The sequence below is a fragment of the Moschus berezovskii genome, chromosome Y (genome assembly GCF_049115385.1).
Source record: "Moschus berezovskii isolate FMDL1 chromosome Y, NW_MosBer_1.0, whole genome shotgun sequence".
In the NCBI taxonomy this organism is placed as follows: Eukaryota; Metazoa; Chordata; class Mammalia; order Artiodactyla; family Moschidae; genus Moschus; species Moschus berezovskii.
In genome coordinates, this window is record NC_142489.1 from 3,411,916 (window position 1) to 3,427,591 (window position 15,676).

The following is a 15,676-nucleotide window of genomic DNA, read 5'->3' on the forward strand; positions in this document are numbered from 1 at the left end:
TTGTCCAAACCCATAGAAGGCTGTTCAGTCGCTCAGTCTGACTCTTTGCGACCCCGTGGACGGCAGCACGTCAAGGCCTCCCTGTCCATCACCAGCTCCTGGAGCTTGCTCACACTATCTGTCCATCGAGTCGGTGATGCCATCCAGCCATCTCATGCCTCTGTCGTCCCCTTCTCCTCCCGCCCCCAATCTTTCCCAGCGTCAGGGTCTTTTCCAAGGAGTCAGTTCTTTGCATCAGGTGGCTGAAGGATTGGAGCTTCAGCTTCAGTCCTTCCAATGAATATTCAAGATTGATTTCCTCTAAGATGGACTGGTTGGACCTCCTTGCAGTCCAACAGACTCTCAAGAGTCTTCTCCAGTACCTCAGTTTGAAAGCATCAATTCTTCAGTGCTCCCCTATAGCTTTACCTTTTCCAGAAAGCCAGCGAACCGGAATCACGCACTCTGTGTGTGCTAAGTCGTGTCTGACTCTTTGGGTCCCCATGGACTGTAGCCCGCCAGACTCCTCCGTCCATGGGATTCTCTGTGCAAAAATACTGGAGTGGGTTGCCATGCCCTCCTGCAGGGGAATCTTTCCAACCGAGGGATCGAACCAGCCTCTCCTAAGTCTTCTGTGTTGGCAGGCAGATCTTTATCACCAGCGCCACCTGGGAAGCCCATGCACTTTGCACCCTTTTTCAAATGGTCTTTTTAGTTAATAACTTTATTTTTTGGCTGCACCATGTCCCATGGGAGATCTTTGTACACCGACCAGGGATTGAAACCGTGGCCCTCCTGCTTTGGGAGGCTGCAGTCTTAACCGCTGTAAGCCAGGATGCTGGCCAGCTCAGCATGCTGGTGCTGACCATCACCCTGGAGAGAGTCCTGTGTTGTTGTGTGGTTTTTTTTTTCCCCCATCTCCCTGGGGAAACATCACTGGTGTCCACATCAAGACTCCCACAAAGGCTGGTTTTCCTCTCCCCGCAGAGCTTCTGCGTCGTCTGGGAGGCCCCACGAGTCTTCTGGCAACGGTCGCCATCCTGTCTGCGGTGGCTGACTCCGCGTGGCTCCTCACCCCGGAGCGGCAGGGTGAGTGTGTGAGTGCCTTACCTCCTTCTGCGTCCCCCGTTTCCCTGACCCCAGCTTGTGGGACACGTGCCTATCAGTTCAGTTCAGTTGCTCAGTCACGTCCGACTCAGTGCAACCCCGTGGACTGCACCACGCCAGGCTCTTCCCTGTCCATGCTCACGCATCCTGGAGCTTGCTCAAACTCATGTCCATGGAGACGGTGATGCCATCCAGCCATCTCCTCCTCTGTCGTCCACTTCTCCTCCTGCCTTCAATCTCTCCCGCATCAGGGTCTTTTGCAATGAGTCACTTCCTTGCATCAGGTGGCCAAAGTATTGGAGCTTCAGCTTCAGCATCAGGCCTTCCAATGAATATTCAGGACTAATTTCCTTTAGGATGGACTTGTCTGAACACCCAGGACTGATTTCCTTTAGAATGGACTGGTTGGATCTCCTTGCAGTCCAAGGGACTCTCAAGAGTCTTCTCGAACACCACAGTTCAAAAGCATCCATTCTTCAGAGCTCAGCTGTCTCTGTGGTCTAAACTCTCATATCCATACATGACTGCTGGAAAAACCATAGCTTTTAGTAGACAGAGCTTTGTTGGCGTGCCTATAGGCCTAGCCATGCCTGTGGCTGTGTCTAGGACACACGGGTTCCATCCCTGGGTCGGGAAGACCCCCCTGCAGACGGACATGGCAGCCCACTCCAGAATTCTTGCCTGGAGAGTCCCACGGACAGAGGAGCCTGGCGGGCTGCAGTCCAGGGGGTCGCAAAGAGTCAGACGTGGCTTATTGACTGTACAGCAACAACAGCAGAGACATCTCCTCTTGGAGAAAGGGGCAGGGAGCAGAGACGGGACAGACGGGAGGGAACAAAGAGGATTTGACAGAGGTGCTTGACACCAACGCCGCTGTTTGCTCGCAAGACCTGAGACGAATCGCTGAAGTGGGTGTGGAGTTGGGAAAAGGGGAGTTTCTTGATTCCTGAGGTCCCGTCTTCCAGACCTTCCAACCGTGACGCCAAACTCCAGTCTGAATGTGAAGTTTGACCCAAAGACGACGAAGCTGACCTGGGACTGCAAGGAAAACACTAGCTACGGGGAATGCGTGCTGATTCACAAGGAGAAGGGGCAGATCAAGAAAAAGGTAAGGTGCGCTGGGCATGAGTTTGAGCAAACTCCGGGAGATGGCGCAGGACAAGGGAAGCCTGGCGTGGCTGTGGTCCACGGGGTCGCAGAGGGTCGGACATGGCTGAGCGACTGACCAGCAGCAGCAAGGCAGACTGGATGGGCGCCTTTGCTATCCTTTGCAGAGCTCTCAATCAAGCGTGAGAGACCAAAACTCAAGAGCGACTTGGGGATATACATCAAGGAAGTTGTGGTTCGAGGGGCTCCAGGGACGTGACCCGCATGTCCAGGATGCATTCAGTAGGCTGACTCCCTGGGGCAGCCACGTTCTTTTGCTCGGTTGGCACACGTGCTGGACTTGATCCTGAGAAACAAATAGCGTTCGCTCCACCTGTTAGGTGGAAATAAACTAAACAGACTGACTTGGACACAGTGGAAACGTGGCGCTCGTGAGAGAATGATGACTGTGAGATAAGACAAGAAAACTCAGTCCCGCGGAAGAGGGTGTGGGGACTTCCCTGCTGGTTGAGACTTTGAGCTTCCAGTGGAGGGGGTTGTGGGTTCAGTCCCTGCTCAGGGAACTGAGATTCCCACAGGCTGCATGGAACATGTGAGGTTCCAAAAAATTTGAAGCAATGAGGGCGCAAAGAACAGTCCAACCTGCATCCCTTGCGAGTTTGTGAGAACTGGAGGCTCCCAGACCTCAACCAGGAATTATGTAAGCAGACGGTGCGTTTTCACAAGATCCCTGGTGAGCTCGAGGTGCGTTCAGAGGGAAGGGACATAGGTATACTTCTAGCTGATTCACTTCGTTGAAGCAGAAACTAACAGAACCCTGTAAAGCAATTATGTGCACGTCCCTTCAGTCGTGCCTGACTCTTTGCAATCCCATGGACTGTAGCCCCGCCAGGCTCCTCTGTCCATGGGATTCTCCAGGCAAGAATACTGAAGTGGATTGCCATGCCCTCCTCCGGAGGATCTTTCCCACCCAGGGATGGAACCCATGTCTCTTGCGCCACCTGCATGGCAGGTAAAATTCTTTTCCCACTGAGAAGCCCAAAGCAATTATAGTCCAATTAAAAATAATTTTTTTTTTTTCCTTAAAAAGGTGAGTTCTCAACACTGACTTTCTGCACCTTGCTTAGTGGGCCTCTTCTCAAAGGAGGTACCTGGGCGAGATTTCACGCAAGGAGGTGAATGTCACAACCGGGCTCAGTGTAGGAGCAAACGGCGTGAGGACGATAGGAAAGTTGACAGGTTCTTAACCCACTGGCTGGTTGCATCTCTTCAGGTCAAAAAGAATGACTGTCAGTGCTCATTTTCGGACTATTCTCTCCACGGGGGAGTCACGCTCACCGTTGAAGTAAATATCAACCACAGACGGCTTTCAGAAATGCTGGTCTACACTAACCCAGGTAGGGAAAACACGGCGGTGACCCTTCTGCTCCCCACGAGCATTCAGAGTCCATTGCACATTTTCCAGCTTTACGGAGATATATTTGACACACAGCGATTGTACACCTTGGAGGATCTTTATGGCTTTGTCATTTCGGTGTTCTTGGATTGGGCCGTTCCTTTGCGGCTTGTGGAATCTGACTTCCCTGACCAGGGACTGAACCCAGGCCCACAGCGGTGAAAGTGTGGAGCCCTAACCACCGGACCGCCAAGGAATTCCCACAGTTGCTGTTCCAACGTGTGCGTGCTTTCCGAAATGATGACCACGGTCGGGCTGTTCACACATGCGTTCCGTTGCGTGTGTTTTTGTTGGTTGGTTGCTTTTTTCGTGCTGAGAACCCTTCAGGGATCTTCTGTGTTCATTCAGTTTAGTCACTCAGCCGTGTCTGACTCTTTGCGACCCCCGTGAACTGCAGCACGCCAGGCTTCCACGTCCATCACCCACTCCCGGAGCTTGCTCAAACTCAGGTCCATTGAGTGGGTGACGCCATCCAACCATCTCATCCTCTGTCGTCCCCTTCTCCTGCTGCCCTCAACCTTTCCCAGCATCAGGGTCTTTTCCAATGAGTCGGCTGTTCACGTCAGGTGGCCAAAGTACTGGAGTTTCAGCTTCAACATCAGTGCTTCCAATGAACACTCAGGACTGATCTCCTTTAGGATGGACTGCTTGGATCTCCTTGCGGTCCACGGGACTCTCAAGAGTCTTCTGCAGCACCACAGTTCAAAAGCATCCATTCTTCAGCGCTCAGCTTTCTTTATAGTCCAACTCTCACACGCATACGTGACCACGGAAAAACCATAGCTTTGACTAGACGGACCTTTGTCGCCAAAGTAACGTCTCTGCTTTTTAATATGCTGTCTAGGTTGGTGGTAGCTTTCCTTCCAAGGAGAAAGCATCCTTTAATTTCATTTCTTTTCTCCTAGGGACTTTCAAGTGGACAATACAGTTTTGTCAACTGTTTTCTCTTCTGTTTTTTGGGAAGAGTCTGAGAAGGACTGGTATTGATTCTTCTTTGAACCTTGAAGCCATCAGGTCCATTCCCGTTTAAACTTTATTTTTTGTTTCTGTCCCTTCCCAGGTAGGGAGGGCACAGCTGCCCGAAACTTCTCCTGTGTTATCTACAACGCGAATTTCATGAACTGCAGCTGGGCCAAGGGCCGGGCAGCTCCCGACGACGTCCAGTATTTTCTGTACATCCGATCAAAGTAAGTGGTCGACCTCACGTAGGCAACCCCGAGACATGCTGTGCAGGAGTGAAAGCTGCCCTGACGGTTCTCTGCACGTTTGGGGATCTCCCAGGAAAAGAATCGAGAGGGAATGTCCTCGTTACCTGAAGGACTCGGGGACGCACGTGGGATGTCACCTCCGAGACCTCTCGGGATTAACGTCGTACAGTTACTTCCTGGTTAACGGCACCAGCCAAGAAACAGGGATCCAGTTCTTCGACTCGGTTTGCTGTTAAAGGAAATAGGTGAGAACACTCACCCGGAATTTAAAACCACTGCTTAGTGAGACGCGACAAAATTTGTGTAGGCATCTCCATTGCGATGCCCAGAGATGCTCTAACAAATGACCACAGACTGGCTTAAAAGAACGGAAGTGTATTGGCCCAGGGTTCTGGAGGCCAGAAATCTTGGTCCTTTCGGAGCGTCTGAAAGAACACCCGCTGCCACGTCTGTCTGCTGGCTCCTGGTGACAGCCGGCAGCCCGTGGCTTTTAGATGAATCATTCCAGTCTCTGAGCCCGCTCCCTCCTCCTGGTGAAGGCGGCAGTGTCGGGATGGCAGGAGCGGGTCTCCCGGCCGTGTTTAGGGGAGGCGTCTGCATCATAGCTGTCTCCGGGGCTCTCGTTACAGAGCGGTACAACCCTCCCGACAACATCACCGTCCACTGCAACGAGACCCACTGCCTCATCCGCTGGGAAAAGCCCAGGACACGACACACACGGTCCAACAGGGAGTTCCAGTACGAGCTGGACATCCAGAGACGGGTGAGTGCACTCTCCAGCAGGGCACTGAGGCTCAGGGAGCCCGGCAGGCAGCCCCCAGACCCACGGGAAGACCTGGGGGGCGCGGAACGGGTGGGCGTCGCGGAAAATCCAGGATGGGCGCCGCGGCCACCTGGACCCAGTGGAGACACAGGGGAGCCGCCGAGCCCTGTCTGCCTAGACGCAGTGTAGACAAAGCTCCTCGGCTCCAACCGGACAGGGGGCCCGGGGGCACAGCCAAGACCCCTATATTCCAAGTCCAGCTGGACGCAGTGTAGAGGAAAAGGATGCTCTGCTCCAACCCCACAGGGGCCCCAGTGTAGACACAGGTGAGCGGTCCGAATCCTGTCTGCCTAGACCCAGTGTACAGAATTCTTCTCGGCTCCAAACCAAAGGAGGTCCGTGCGGACAAGCAAGACTCCACGACTACACGTCCACAGGGAACCACTTTAGACGAAAGCACACACTTCCAAGTCCACCTGGACCCAGTATACACAGGCCTGCCCGGCTCCAAACCCACAGGATGATGCATTTTACATGAGAGCTCTCTCCTCCAAGTCCAGCTAGACCCAGTATAGACACATCCTATCTCACGGCCCTGCACCCAGTGTAGACACACCCTCTCCTCACGGCCCTGCTCCCAGTGTAGACACACCCTCTCCCCACGGCCCTGCACCCAGTGTAGACACACTCTCTACCCACGGCCCTGCACCCAGTGTAGACACACCCTCTTCTCAAGGCCCTGCACCCAGTGTAGACAGACCCTCTCCTCGCGGCCCTGCACCCAGTGTAGACAGACCCTCTCCTCGCGGCCCTGCACCCAGTGTAGACACACCCTCTCCTGGCGGCCCTGCACCGAGTGTAGACACACCCTCTCCTCACGGCCCGGCACCCAGTGTAGACACACCCTCTCCTCACGGCCCTGCACCCAGTATAGACACACCCTCTCCCAACGGCCCTGCACCCAGTGTAGACACACCTCTCCTCACGGCCCTGCACCAAGTGTAGACACACCCTCTCCACACGGCCCTGCACCCAGTATAGACACACACTATCCCCATGGCCCTGCACCCAGTGTAGACACACCCTCTCCTCACGGCCCTGCACCCAGTGTAGACACCCCTCTCCTCACGGCCCTGCACCCAGTGTAGACACACCCTCTCCTCACGGCCCTGCACCCAGTGTAGACACACCCTCTCCTCACGGCCCTGCACCCAGTGTAGACACACCCTCTCCCCACGGCCCAGCACCCAGTGTAGACACACCCTCTCCTCACGGCCCTGCTCCCAGTGTAGACACACCCTCTCCCCACGGCCCTGCTCCCAGTGTAGACACACCCTCTCCCCCACTGCCCTGCTCCCAGTATAGACACACACTATCCCCATGGCCCTGCACCCAGTGTAGACACACCCTCTCCTCACGGCCCTGCACCCAGTGTAGACACACCCTCTCCTCACGGCCCTGCACCCAGTGTAGACACACCCTCTCCTCACGGCCCTGCACCCAGTGTAGACACACCCTCTCCTCACGCCTGCACCCAGTGTAGACACACCCTCTCCTCACGGCCCTGCACCCAGTGTAGACACACCCTCTCCCCACGGCCCAGCACCCAGTGTAGACACACCCTCTCCTCACGGCCCTGCTCCCAGTGTAGACACACCCTCTCCCCACGGCCCTGCTCCCAGTGTAGACACACCCTCTCCCCACTGCCCTGCTCCCAGTATAGACACACACTATCCCCATGGCCCTGCACCCAGTGTAGACACACCCTCTCCTCACGGCCCTGCACCCAGTGTAGACACACCCTCTCCTCACGGCCCGGCACCCAGTGTAGACACACCCTCTCCTCACGGCCCGGCACCCAGTATAGACACACCCTCTCCCAACGGCCCTGCACCCAGTGTAGACACACCCTCTCCTCACGGCCCTGCACCAAGTGTAGACACACCCTCTCCACACGGCCCTGCACCCAGTATAGACACACACTATCCCCATGGCCCTGCACCCAGTGTAGACACACCCTCTCCTCACGGCCCTGCACCCAGTGGAGACACACCCCTCCTCACGGCCCTGCACCCAGTGTAGACACACCCTCTCCTCACGGCCCTGCACCCAGTGTAGACACACCCTCTCCTCACGGCCCTGCACCCAGTGTAGACACACCCTCTCCCCACGGCCCAGCACCCAGTGTGACACACCCTCTCCTCACGGCCCTGCTCCCAGTGTAGACACACCCTCTCCCCACGGCCCTGCTCCCAGTGTAGACACACCCTCTCCCCACTGCCCTGCTCCCAGTATAGACACACACTATCCCCATGGCCCTGCACCCAGTGTAGACACACCCTCTCCTCACGGCCCTGCACCCAGTGTAGACACACCCTCTCCTCACGGCCCTGCACCCAGTGTAGACACACCCTCTCCTCACGGCCCTGCTCCCAGTGTAGACACACCCTGTCCTCACGGCCCTGCACCCAGTGTAGACACACCCTCTCCTCACGGCCCTGCACCCAGTGTAGACACACCCTCTCCTCACGGCCCTGCACCCAGTGTAGACACACCCTCTCCCCACGGCCCAGCACCCAGTGTAGACACACCCTCTCCTCACGGCCCTGCTCCCAGTGTAGACACACCCTGTCCTCACGGCCCTGCACCCAGTGTAGACACACCCTCTCCTCACGGCCCTGCACCCAGTGTAGACACACCCTCTCCCCACGGCCCTGCTCCCAGTGTAGACACACCCTCTCCCCACGGCCCTGCTCCCAGTGTAGACACACCCTCTCCCCACTGCCCTGCTCCCAGTATAGACACACACTATCCCCATGGCCCTGCACCCAGTGTAGACACACCCTCTCCTCACGGCCCTGCACCCAGTGTAGACACACCCTCTCCTCACGGCCCTGCACCCAGTGTAGACACACCCTCTCCTCACGGCCCTGCACCCAGTGTAGACACACCCTCTCCTCACGGCCCTGCACCCAGTGTAGACACACCCTCTCCTCACGGCCCAGCACCCAGTGTAGACACACCCTCTCCTCACGGCCCTGCTCCCAGTGTAGACACACCCTCTCCCCACGGCCCTGCTCCCAGTGTAGACACACCCTCTCCCCACGGCCCTGCTCCCAGTATAGACACACACTATCCCCATGGCCCTGCACCCAGTGTAGACACACCCTCTCCACACGGCCCTGCACCAAGTGTAGACACACCCTCTCCACACGGCCCTGCACCAAGTGTAGACACACCCTCTCCACACGGCCCTGCACCAAGTGTAGACACACCCTCTCCCCACAGCCCTGAACCCAGTGAAGACAGACCCTCTCCTCACGGCCCTGCACCCAGTGTAGACACACCCTCTCAGCACAGCCCTGCACACAGTGTAGACACACCCTCTCAGCACAGCCCTGCACACAGTGTAGACACACCATCTCCTCACGGCCCAGAACCCAGTGTAGACACACCCTCTCCTCACGTCCCTGCACCCAGTGTAGACAGACCCTCTCCTCACGGCCTTGCTCCCAGTGTAGACACACACTCTCCTCACTGCCCTGCTCCCAGTGTAGACATACCCTCTCCCCACGGCCCTGCACCCAGTGTAGACACACCCTCTCCCCACGGCCCTGCTCCCAGTATAGACACACACTATCCCCATGGCCCTGCATCCGGTGTAGACACACCCTCTCCTCAGGGCCCTCAACCCAGTGTAGACACACCCTCTCCTCACGTCCCTGCACCCAGTGTAGACAGACCCTCTCCTCACGGCCTTGCTCCCAGTGTAGACACACACTCTCCTCACTGCCCTGCTCCCAGTGTAGACACACCCTCTCCTCACGACACTGCTCCCAGTGTAGACACACCCTGTCCTCACTGCCCTGGTCCCAGTGTAGACACACCCTCTCCTCATGGGCCTGCTCCCAGTGTAGACACATCCTCTCCCCACGGCCCTGCACCCAGTGTAGACACACCCTATCCTCATGGCCCTGCATCCAGTGTAGACACACCCTCTCCCCACGGCACTGCTCCCAGTGGAGACACACACTCTCACCACGGCCCTGCACCCTGTGTAGACACACCCTCTCCCTACGGCCCTGCACCCAGTGTAGACACACCCTCTCCTCTCGGCCCTGCTCCCAGTTTAGACACACCCTCTCCTCACGGCCCTGCTCCCAGTGTAGACACACCCTCTCCCCACGGCCCTGATCCCAGTGTAGACACACCCTCTCCCCACGGCCCTGCTCCCAGTGTAGACACACCCTCTCCCCACGGCCCTGCTCCCAGTGTAGACACACCTCTCCTCACGGCCCTGCTCCCAGTGTAGACACACCCTCTCCTCACGGCGCTGCTCCCAGTGTAGACACACCCTCTCCTCACGGCCCAGCACCCAGTGTAGACACACCCTCTCCCCACGGCCCTGCTCCCAGTGTAGACACAAACTCTCCTCACGGCCCTGCACCCAGTGTAGACAGACCCTCTCCTCACGGCCCTGCTCCCAGTGTAGACACACCCTCTCCTCACGGCCCTGCTCCCAGTGTAGACACACCCTCTCCCCACGTCCCTGCACCCAGTGTAGACACAAGCTCTACTCACGGACATGCACCGAGTGTAGACACACCCACTCCTCACGGGCCTGCACCCAGTGTCGACCCACCCTCTCCTCACGGCCCTGCACCAAGTGTAGACACACCCTCTCCCCACAGTCCTGCACCCAGTGTAGACACACCCTCTCCGCACGGCTCTGCACCCAGTGTAGACACACCCTCTCCTCACGGCCCTTCACCCAGTGTAGACACACCCTCTCCTCACGGCCCTTCTCCAAGTGTAGACACACCCTCTCCTCACTGCCCTGCTCCCCGTATAGACACACCCTCTCCCCACGGCCCTGCAGCCAGTGTAGACACACCCTCTCACCACGGCCCTGCTCCCAGTGTAGACACACTCTCTCCTCACGGCCCTGCACCCAGTGTAGACACACCCTCTCCTCACGGCCCTGCACCCAGTGTAGACACACCCTCTCAGCACAGCCCTGCACACAGTGTAGACACACCATCTCCTCACGGCCCAGAACCCAGTGTAGACACACCCTCTCCTCACGTCCCTGCACCCAGTGTAGACAGACCCTCTCCTCACGGCCTTGCTCCCAGTGTAGACACACACTCTCCTCACTGCCCTGCTCCCAGTGTAGACACACCCTCTCCTCACGGCCCTGCACCCAGTGTAGACACACCCTCTCCTGACGGCCCTGCTCCCAGTGTAGACACCCCCTCTCACCACGGCCCTGCTCCCAGTATAGACACACACTATCCCCATGGCCCTGCACCCAGTGTAGACACACGATCTCCTCACGGCCCTGAACCCAGTGTAGACACACCCTCTCCACACTGCCCTGCACCAAGTGTAGACACACCTTCTCCTCACGGCCCTGCAACCAGTGTAGACACACCCTCTCCCCATGGCCCTGCTCCCAGTGTAGACACACCCTCTCCTCACGGCCCTGCACCAAGTGTAGACACACCCACTCCTCACGGCCCTGCACCAAGTGTAGACACACCCTCTCCCCAAGGCCCTACTCCCAGTGTAGACACACACTATCCCCATGGCCCTGCACCCAGTGTAGACACACCCTCTCCTCACGGCCCTGCACCCAGTGTAGACACACCCTCTCCACACGGCCCTGCACCAAGTGTAGACACACCCTCTCACCACAGCCCTGCACCCAGTGTAGACACACCCTCTGCTCACGGCCCTGCTCTCAGTGTAGACACAGCCTCTCCTCACGGCCCTGCTCCCAGTGTAGACACACCGTCTCACCACAGCCCTGTACCCAGTGTAGACACAGCCTCTCCTCACGGCCCTGCTCCCAGTGTAGACACACCCTCTCCTCACGGCCCTGCTCCCAGTATAGACACACCCTCTCCCCACGGCCCTGCTCCCAGTGTAGACACACCCTCTCCCCACGGCCCTGCACCCAGTGTAGACACACCCTCTCCCCACGGCCCTGCACCCAGTGCAGACACACCCTCTCCTCACGGCCCTGCTCCCAGTGTAGACACACCCTCTCCTCACGGCCTGCACCCAGTGTAGACACACCCTCTCCCCACGGCCCTGCACCCAGTGTAGACACACCCTGTCCTCACGGCCCTGCTCCCAGTATAGACACACACTATCCCCATGGCCCTGCACCCAGTGGAGACACACCCTCTCCTCACGGCCCTGCACCCAGTGTAGACACACCATCTCCTCACGGCCCAGAACCCAGTGTAGACACACCCTCTCCTCACGTCCCTGCACCCAGTGTAGACAGACCCTCTCCTCACGGCCTTGCTCCCAGTGTAGACACACACTCTCCTCACTGCCCTGCTCCCAGTGTAGACATACCCTCTCCCCACGGCCCTGCACCCAGTGTAGACACACCCTCTCCCCACGGCCCTGCACCCAGTGTAGACACACCCTCTCCTCACGGCCCTGCTCCCAGTGTAGACACACCCTCTCCTCACGGCCTGCACCCAGTGTAGACACACCCTCTCCACACGGACCTGCACCCAGTGTAGACACACCCTCTCCCCACGGCCCTGCACCCAGTGTAGACACACCCTGTCCTCACGGCCCTGAACCCAGTGTAGACACAGCCTCTCCTCACGGCCCTGCTCCCAGTGTAGACACACCCTCTCCTCACGGCCCTGATCCCAGTGTAGACACACCTTCTAACCACGGCCATGCACCCAGTGTAGACACACCCTCTAACCACGGCCCTGAACCAGTGTAGACACCCCCTCTCCCCACGCCCCTGCAGCCAGTGTAGACAGACACTCTCCTCACGGCCCTGCACCCAATGTAGACACACCCTCTCACCACGGCCCTGCACCGAGAGTAGACACACCTTCTCCTCACGGCCCTGCTCCCAGTGTAGACACACCCTCTCCCCACGGCCCTGCTCCCAGTATAGACACACACTATCCCCATGGCCCTGCACCCAGTGTAGACACACCCTCTCCTCACGGCCCTGCACCCAGTGTAGACACACCCTCTCCACACGGCCCTGCACCAAGTGTAGACACACCCTCTCCCCACAGCCCTGAACCCAGTGAAGACAGACCCTCTCCTCACGGCCCTGCACCCAGTGTAGACACACCCTCTCCTCACGGCCCTGCACCCAGTGTAGACACACCATCTCCTCACGGCCCAGAACCCAGTGTAGACACACCCTCTCCTCACGTCCCTCCACCCAGTGTAGACAGACCCTCTCCTCACGGCCTTGCTCCCAGTGTAGACACACACTCTCCTCACTGCCCTGCTCCCAGTGTAGACACACCCTCTCCTCACGACCCTGCACCCAGTGTAGACACACCCTCTCCTGATGGCCCTGCTCCCAGTGTAGACACACCCTATCACCACGGCCCTGCTCCCAGTATAGACACACACTATCCCCATGGCCCTGCACCCAGTGTAGACACACGCTCTCCTCACGGCCCTGAACCCAGTGTAGACACACCCTCTCCACACTGCCCTGCACCAAGTGTAGACACACCTTCTCCTCACGGCCCTGCAACCAGTGTAGACACACCCTCTCCCCACAGCCCTGAACCCAGTGAAGACAGACCCTCTCCTCACGGCCCTGCACCCAGTGTAGACACACCCTCTCCTCACGGCCCTGCACCCAGTGTAGACACACCATCTCCTCACGGGCCAGAACCCAGTGTAGACACACCCTCTCCTCACGTCCCTGCACCCAGTGTAGACACACCCTCTCCCCACGGCCATGCACCCAGTGTAGACAGACCCTCTCCTCACGGCCCTGCTCCCAGTGTAGACACACCCACTCCTCACGGCCCTGAACCCAGTGTTGACACACCCTCTCCACACTGCCCTGCACCAAGTGTAGACACACCTTCTCCTCACGGCCCTGCAACCAGTGTAGACACACCCTCTCCCCACGGCCCTGCTCCCAGTGTAGACACACCCTCTCCTCACGGCCCTGCACCAAGTGTAGACACACCCACTCCTCACGGCCCTGCACCAAGTGTAGACACACCCTCTCCCCAAGGCCCTACTCCCAGTATAGACACACACTATCCCCATGGCCCTGCACCCAGTGTAACAAACCCTCTCCTCACGGCCCTGCACCCAGTGTAGACACACCCTCTCCACACGGCCCTGCACCAAGTGTAGACACACCCTCTCCCCACAGTCCTGCACCCAGTGTAGACACACCCACTCCGCACGGCCCTGCACCCAGTGTAGACACACCCTCTCACCACGGCTATACACCCAGTATAGACACACCCTGTCCCGGTGAACCCTGCACCCAGTGTAGACACACCCTCTCCCCACGGCCCTGCACCCTGTGTAGACACACCCTCTCCCCACGGCCCTGCACCCTGTGTAGACACACCCTCGCCCCACGGCCCTGCACCCTGTGTAGACACACCCTCTCCCCACAGCCCTGCACCCTGTGTAGACACACCCTCTCCCCACGGCCCTGCACAAAGTGTAGACACACCCTGCCCTCTCGGCCCTGCTCCCAGTTTAGACACACCCTCTCCTCACGGCCCTGCTCACAGTGTAGACACACCCTCTCCTCACGGCCCTGCACCCAGTGTAGACACACCCTCTCCCCACGGCCCTGCTCCCAGTGTAGACACACCCTCTCCCCACGGCCCTGCTCCCAGTGTAGACACACCCTCTCTTCACGGCCCTGCTCCCAGTGTAGACACACCCTCTCCCCACGGCCCTGGTCCCAGTGAAGACACACCCTCTCATCATGGCCCTGCTCCCAGTGTAGACACATCCTCTCCCCACGGCCCTGCACCCAGTGTAGACACACCCTCTCTTCACGGCCCTGCACCCAGTGTAGACCCACCCTCTCAGAACAGCCCTGCACCCAGTGTAGACACACCCTCTCCTCACGGCCCAGAACCCAGTGTAGACACATCCTCTCCTCACGTCCCTGCACCCAGTGTAGACAGACCCTCTCCTCATGGCCTTGCTCCCAGTGTAGACACACCCTCTCCTCACTGCCCTGCTCCCAGTGTAGACACACCCTCTCCCCACGGCCCTGCACCCAGTGTAGACACACCCTCTCCTCACGGCCCTTCACCCAGTGTAGACACACCCTCTCTCGACACACCCTCTCCTCACTGCCCTGCTCCCAGTATAGACACTCCCTCTCCCCACGGCCCTGATCCCAGTGTAGACACACCCTCTCCCCACGGCCCTGCACCCAGGGTAGACACACCCTCTCCTCACGGCCCTTCACCCAGTGTAGACACACCCTCTCTCGACACACCCTCTCCTCACTGCCCTGCTCCCAGTATAGACACACCCTCTCCCCACGGCCCTGATCCCAGTGTAGACACACCCTCTCCCCACGGCCCTGCACCCAGTGTAGACACACCCTCTCCTCACGGCCCTTCACCCAGTGTAGACACACCCTCTCTCGACACACCCTCTCCTCACTGCCCTGCTCCCATGTAGACACACCCTCTCCTCACGGCCCTGATCCCAGTGTAGACACACCCTCTAACCACGGCCATGCACCCAGTGTAGACACACCCTCTAACCACGGCCCTGAACCAGTGTAGACACCCCCTCTCCCCACGCCCCTGCAGCCAGTGTAGACAGACACTCTCCTCACGGCCCTGCACCCAGTGTAGACACACCCTCTCACCACGGCCCTGCACCGAGAGTAGACACACCTTCTCCTCACGGCCCTGCTCCCAGTGTAGACACACCCTCTCCCCACGGCCCTGCTCCCAGTATAGACACACACTATCCCCATGGCCCTGCACCCAGTGTAGACACACCCTCTCCACACGGCCCTGCACCAAGTGTAGACACACCCTCTCCACACGGCCCTGCACCAAGTGTAGACACACCCTCTCCACACGGCCCTGCACCAAGTGTAGACACACCCTCTCCCCACAGCCCTGAACCCAGTGAAGACAGACCCTCTCCTCACGGCCCTGCACCCAGTGTAGACACACCCTCTCCTCACGGCCCTGCACCCAGTGTAGACACACCGTCTCAGCACAGCCCTGCAACCAGTGTAGACACACCATCTCCTCA

General features: G+C 58.7%; 1 protein-coding gene across 1 annotated transcript in view; it reads left to right on the forward strand.

Annotated features, from left to right (window-relative positions):
• Window positions 1-15,676, forward strand: part of LOC148772995 (granulocyte-macrophage colony-stimulating factor receptor subunit alpha-like) — a 55,683-nt gene that overhangs the window by 12,881 nt on the left and 27,126 nt on the right. Inside the window, 7 exon segments of the mRNA XM_088834353.1 lie at window positions 967-1,068; window positions 2,052-2,194; window positions 3,467-3,590; window positions 4,710-4,836; window positions 4,931-5,079; window positions 5,082-5,102; window positions 5,487-5,620. Of these exon segments, the coding sequence (XP_088690479.1) occupies window positions 967-1,068; window positions 2,052-2,194; window positions 3,467-3,590; window positions 4,710-4,836; window positions 4,931-5,079; window positions 5,082-5,102; window positions 5,487-5,620 (800 nt within the window).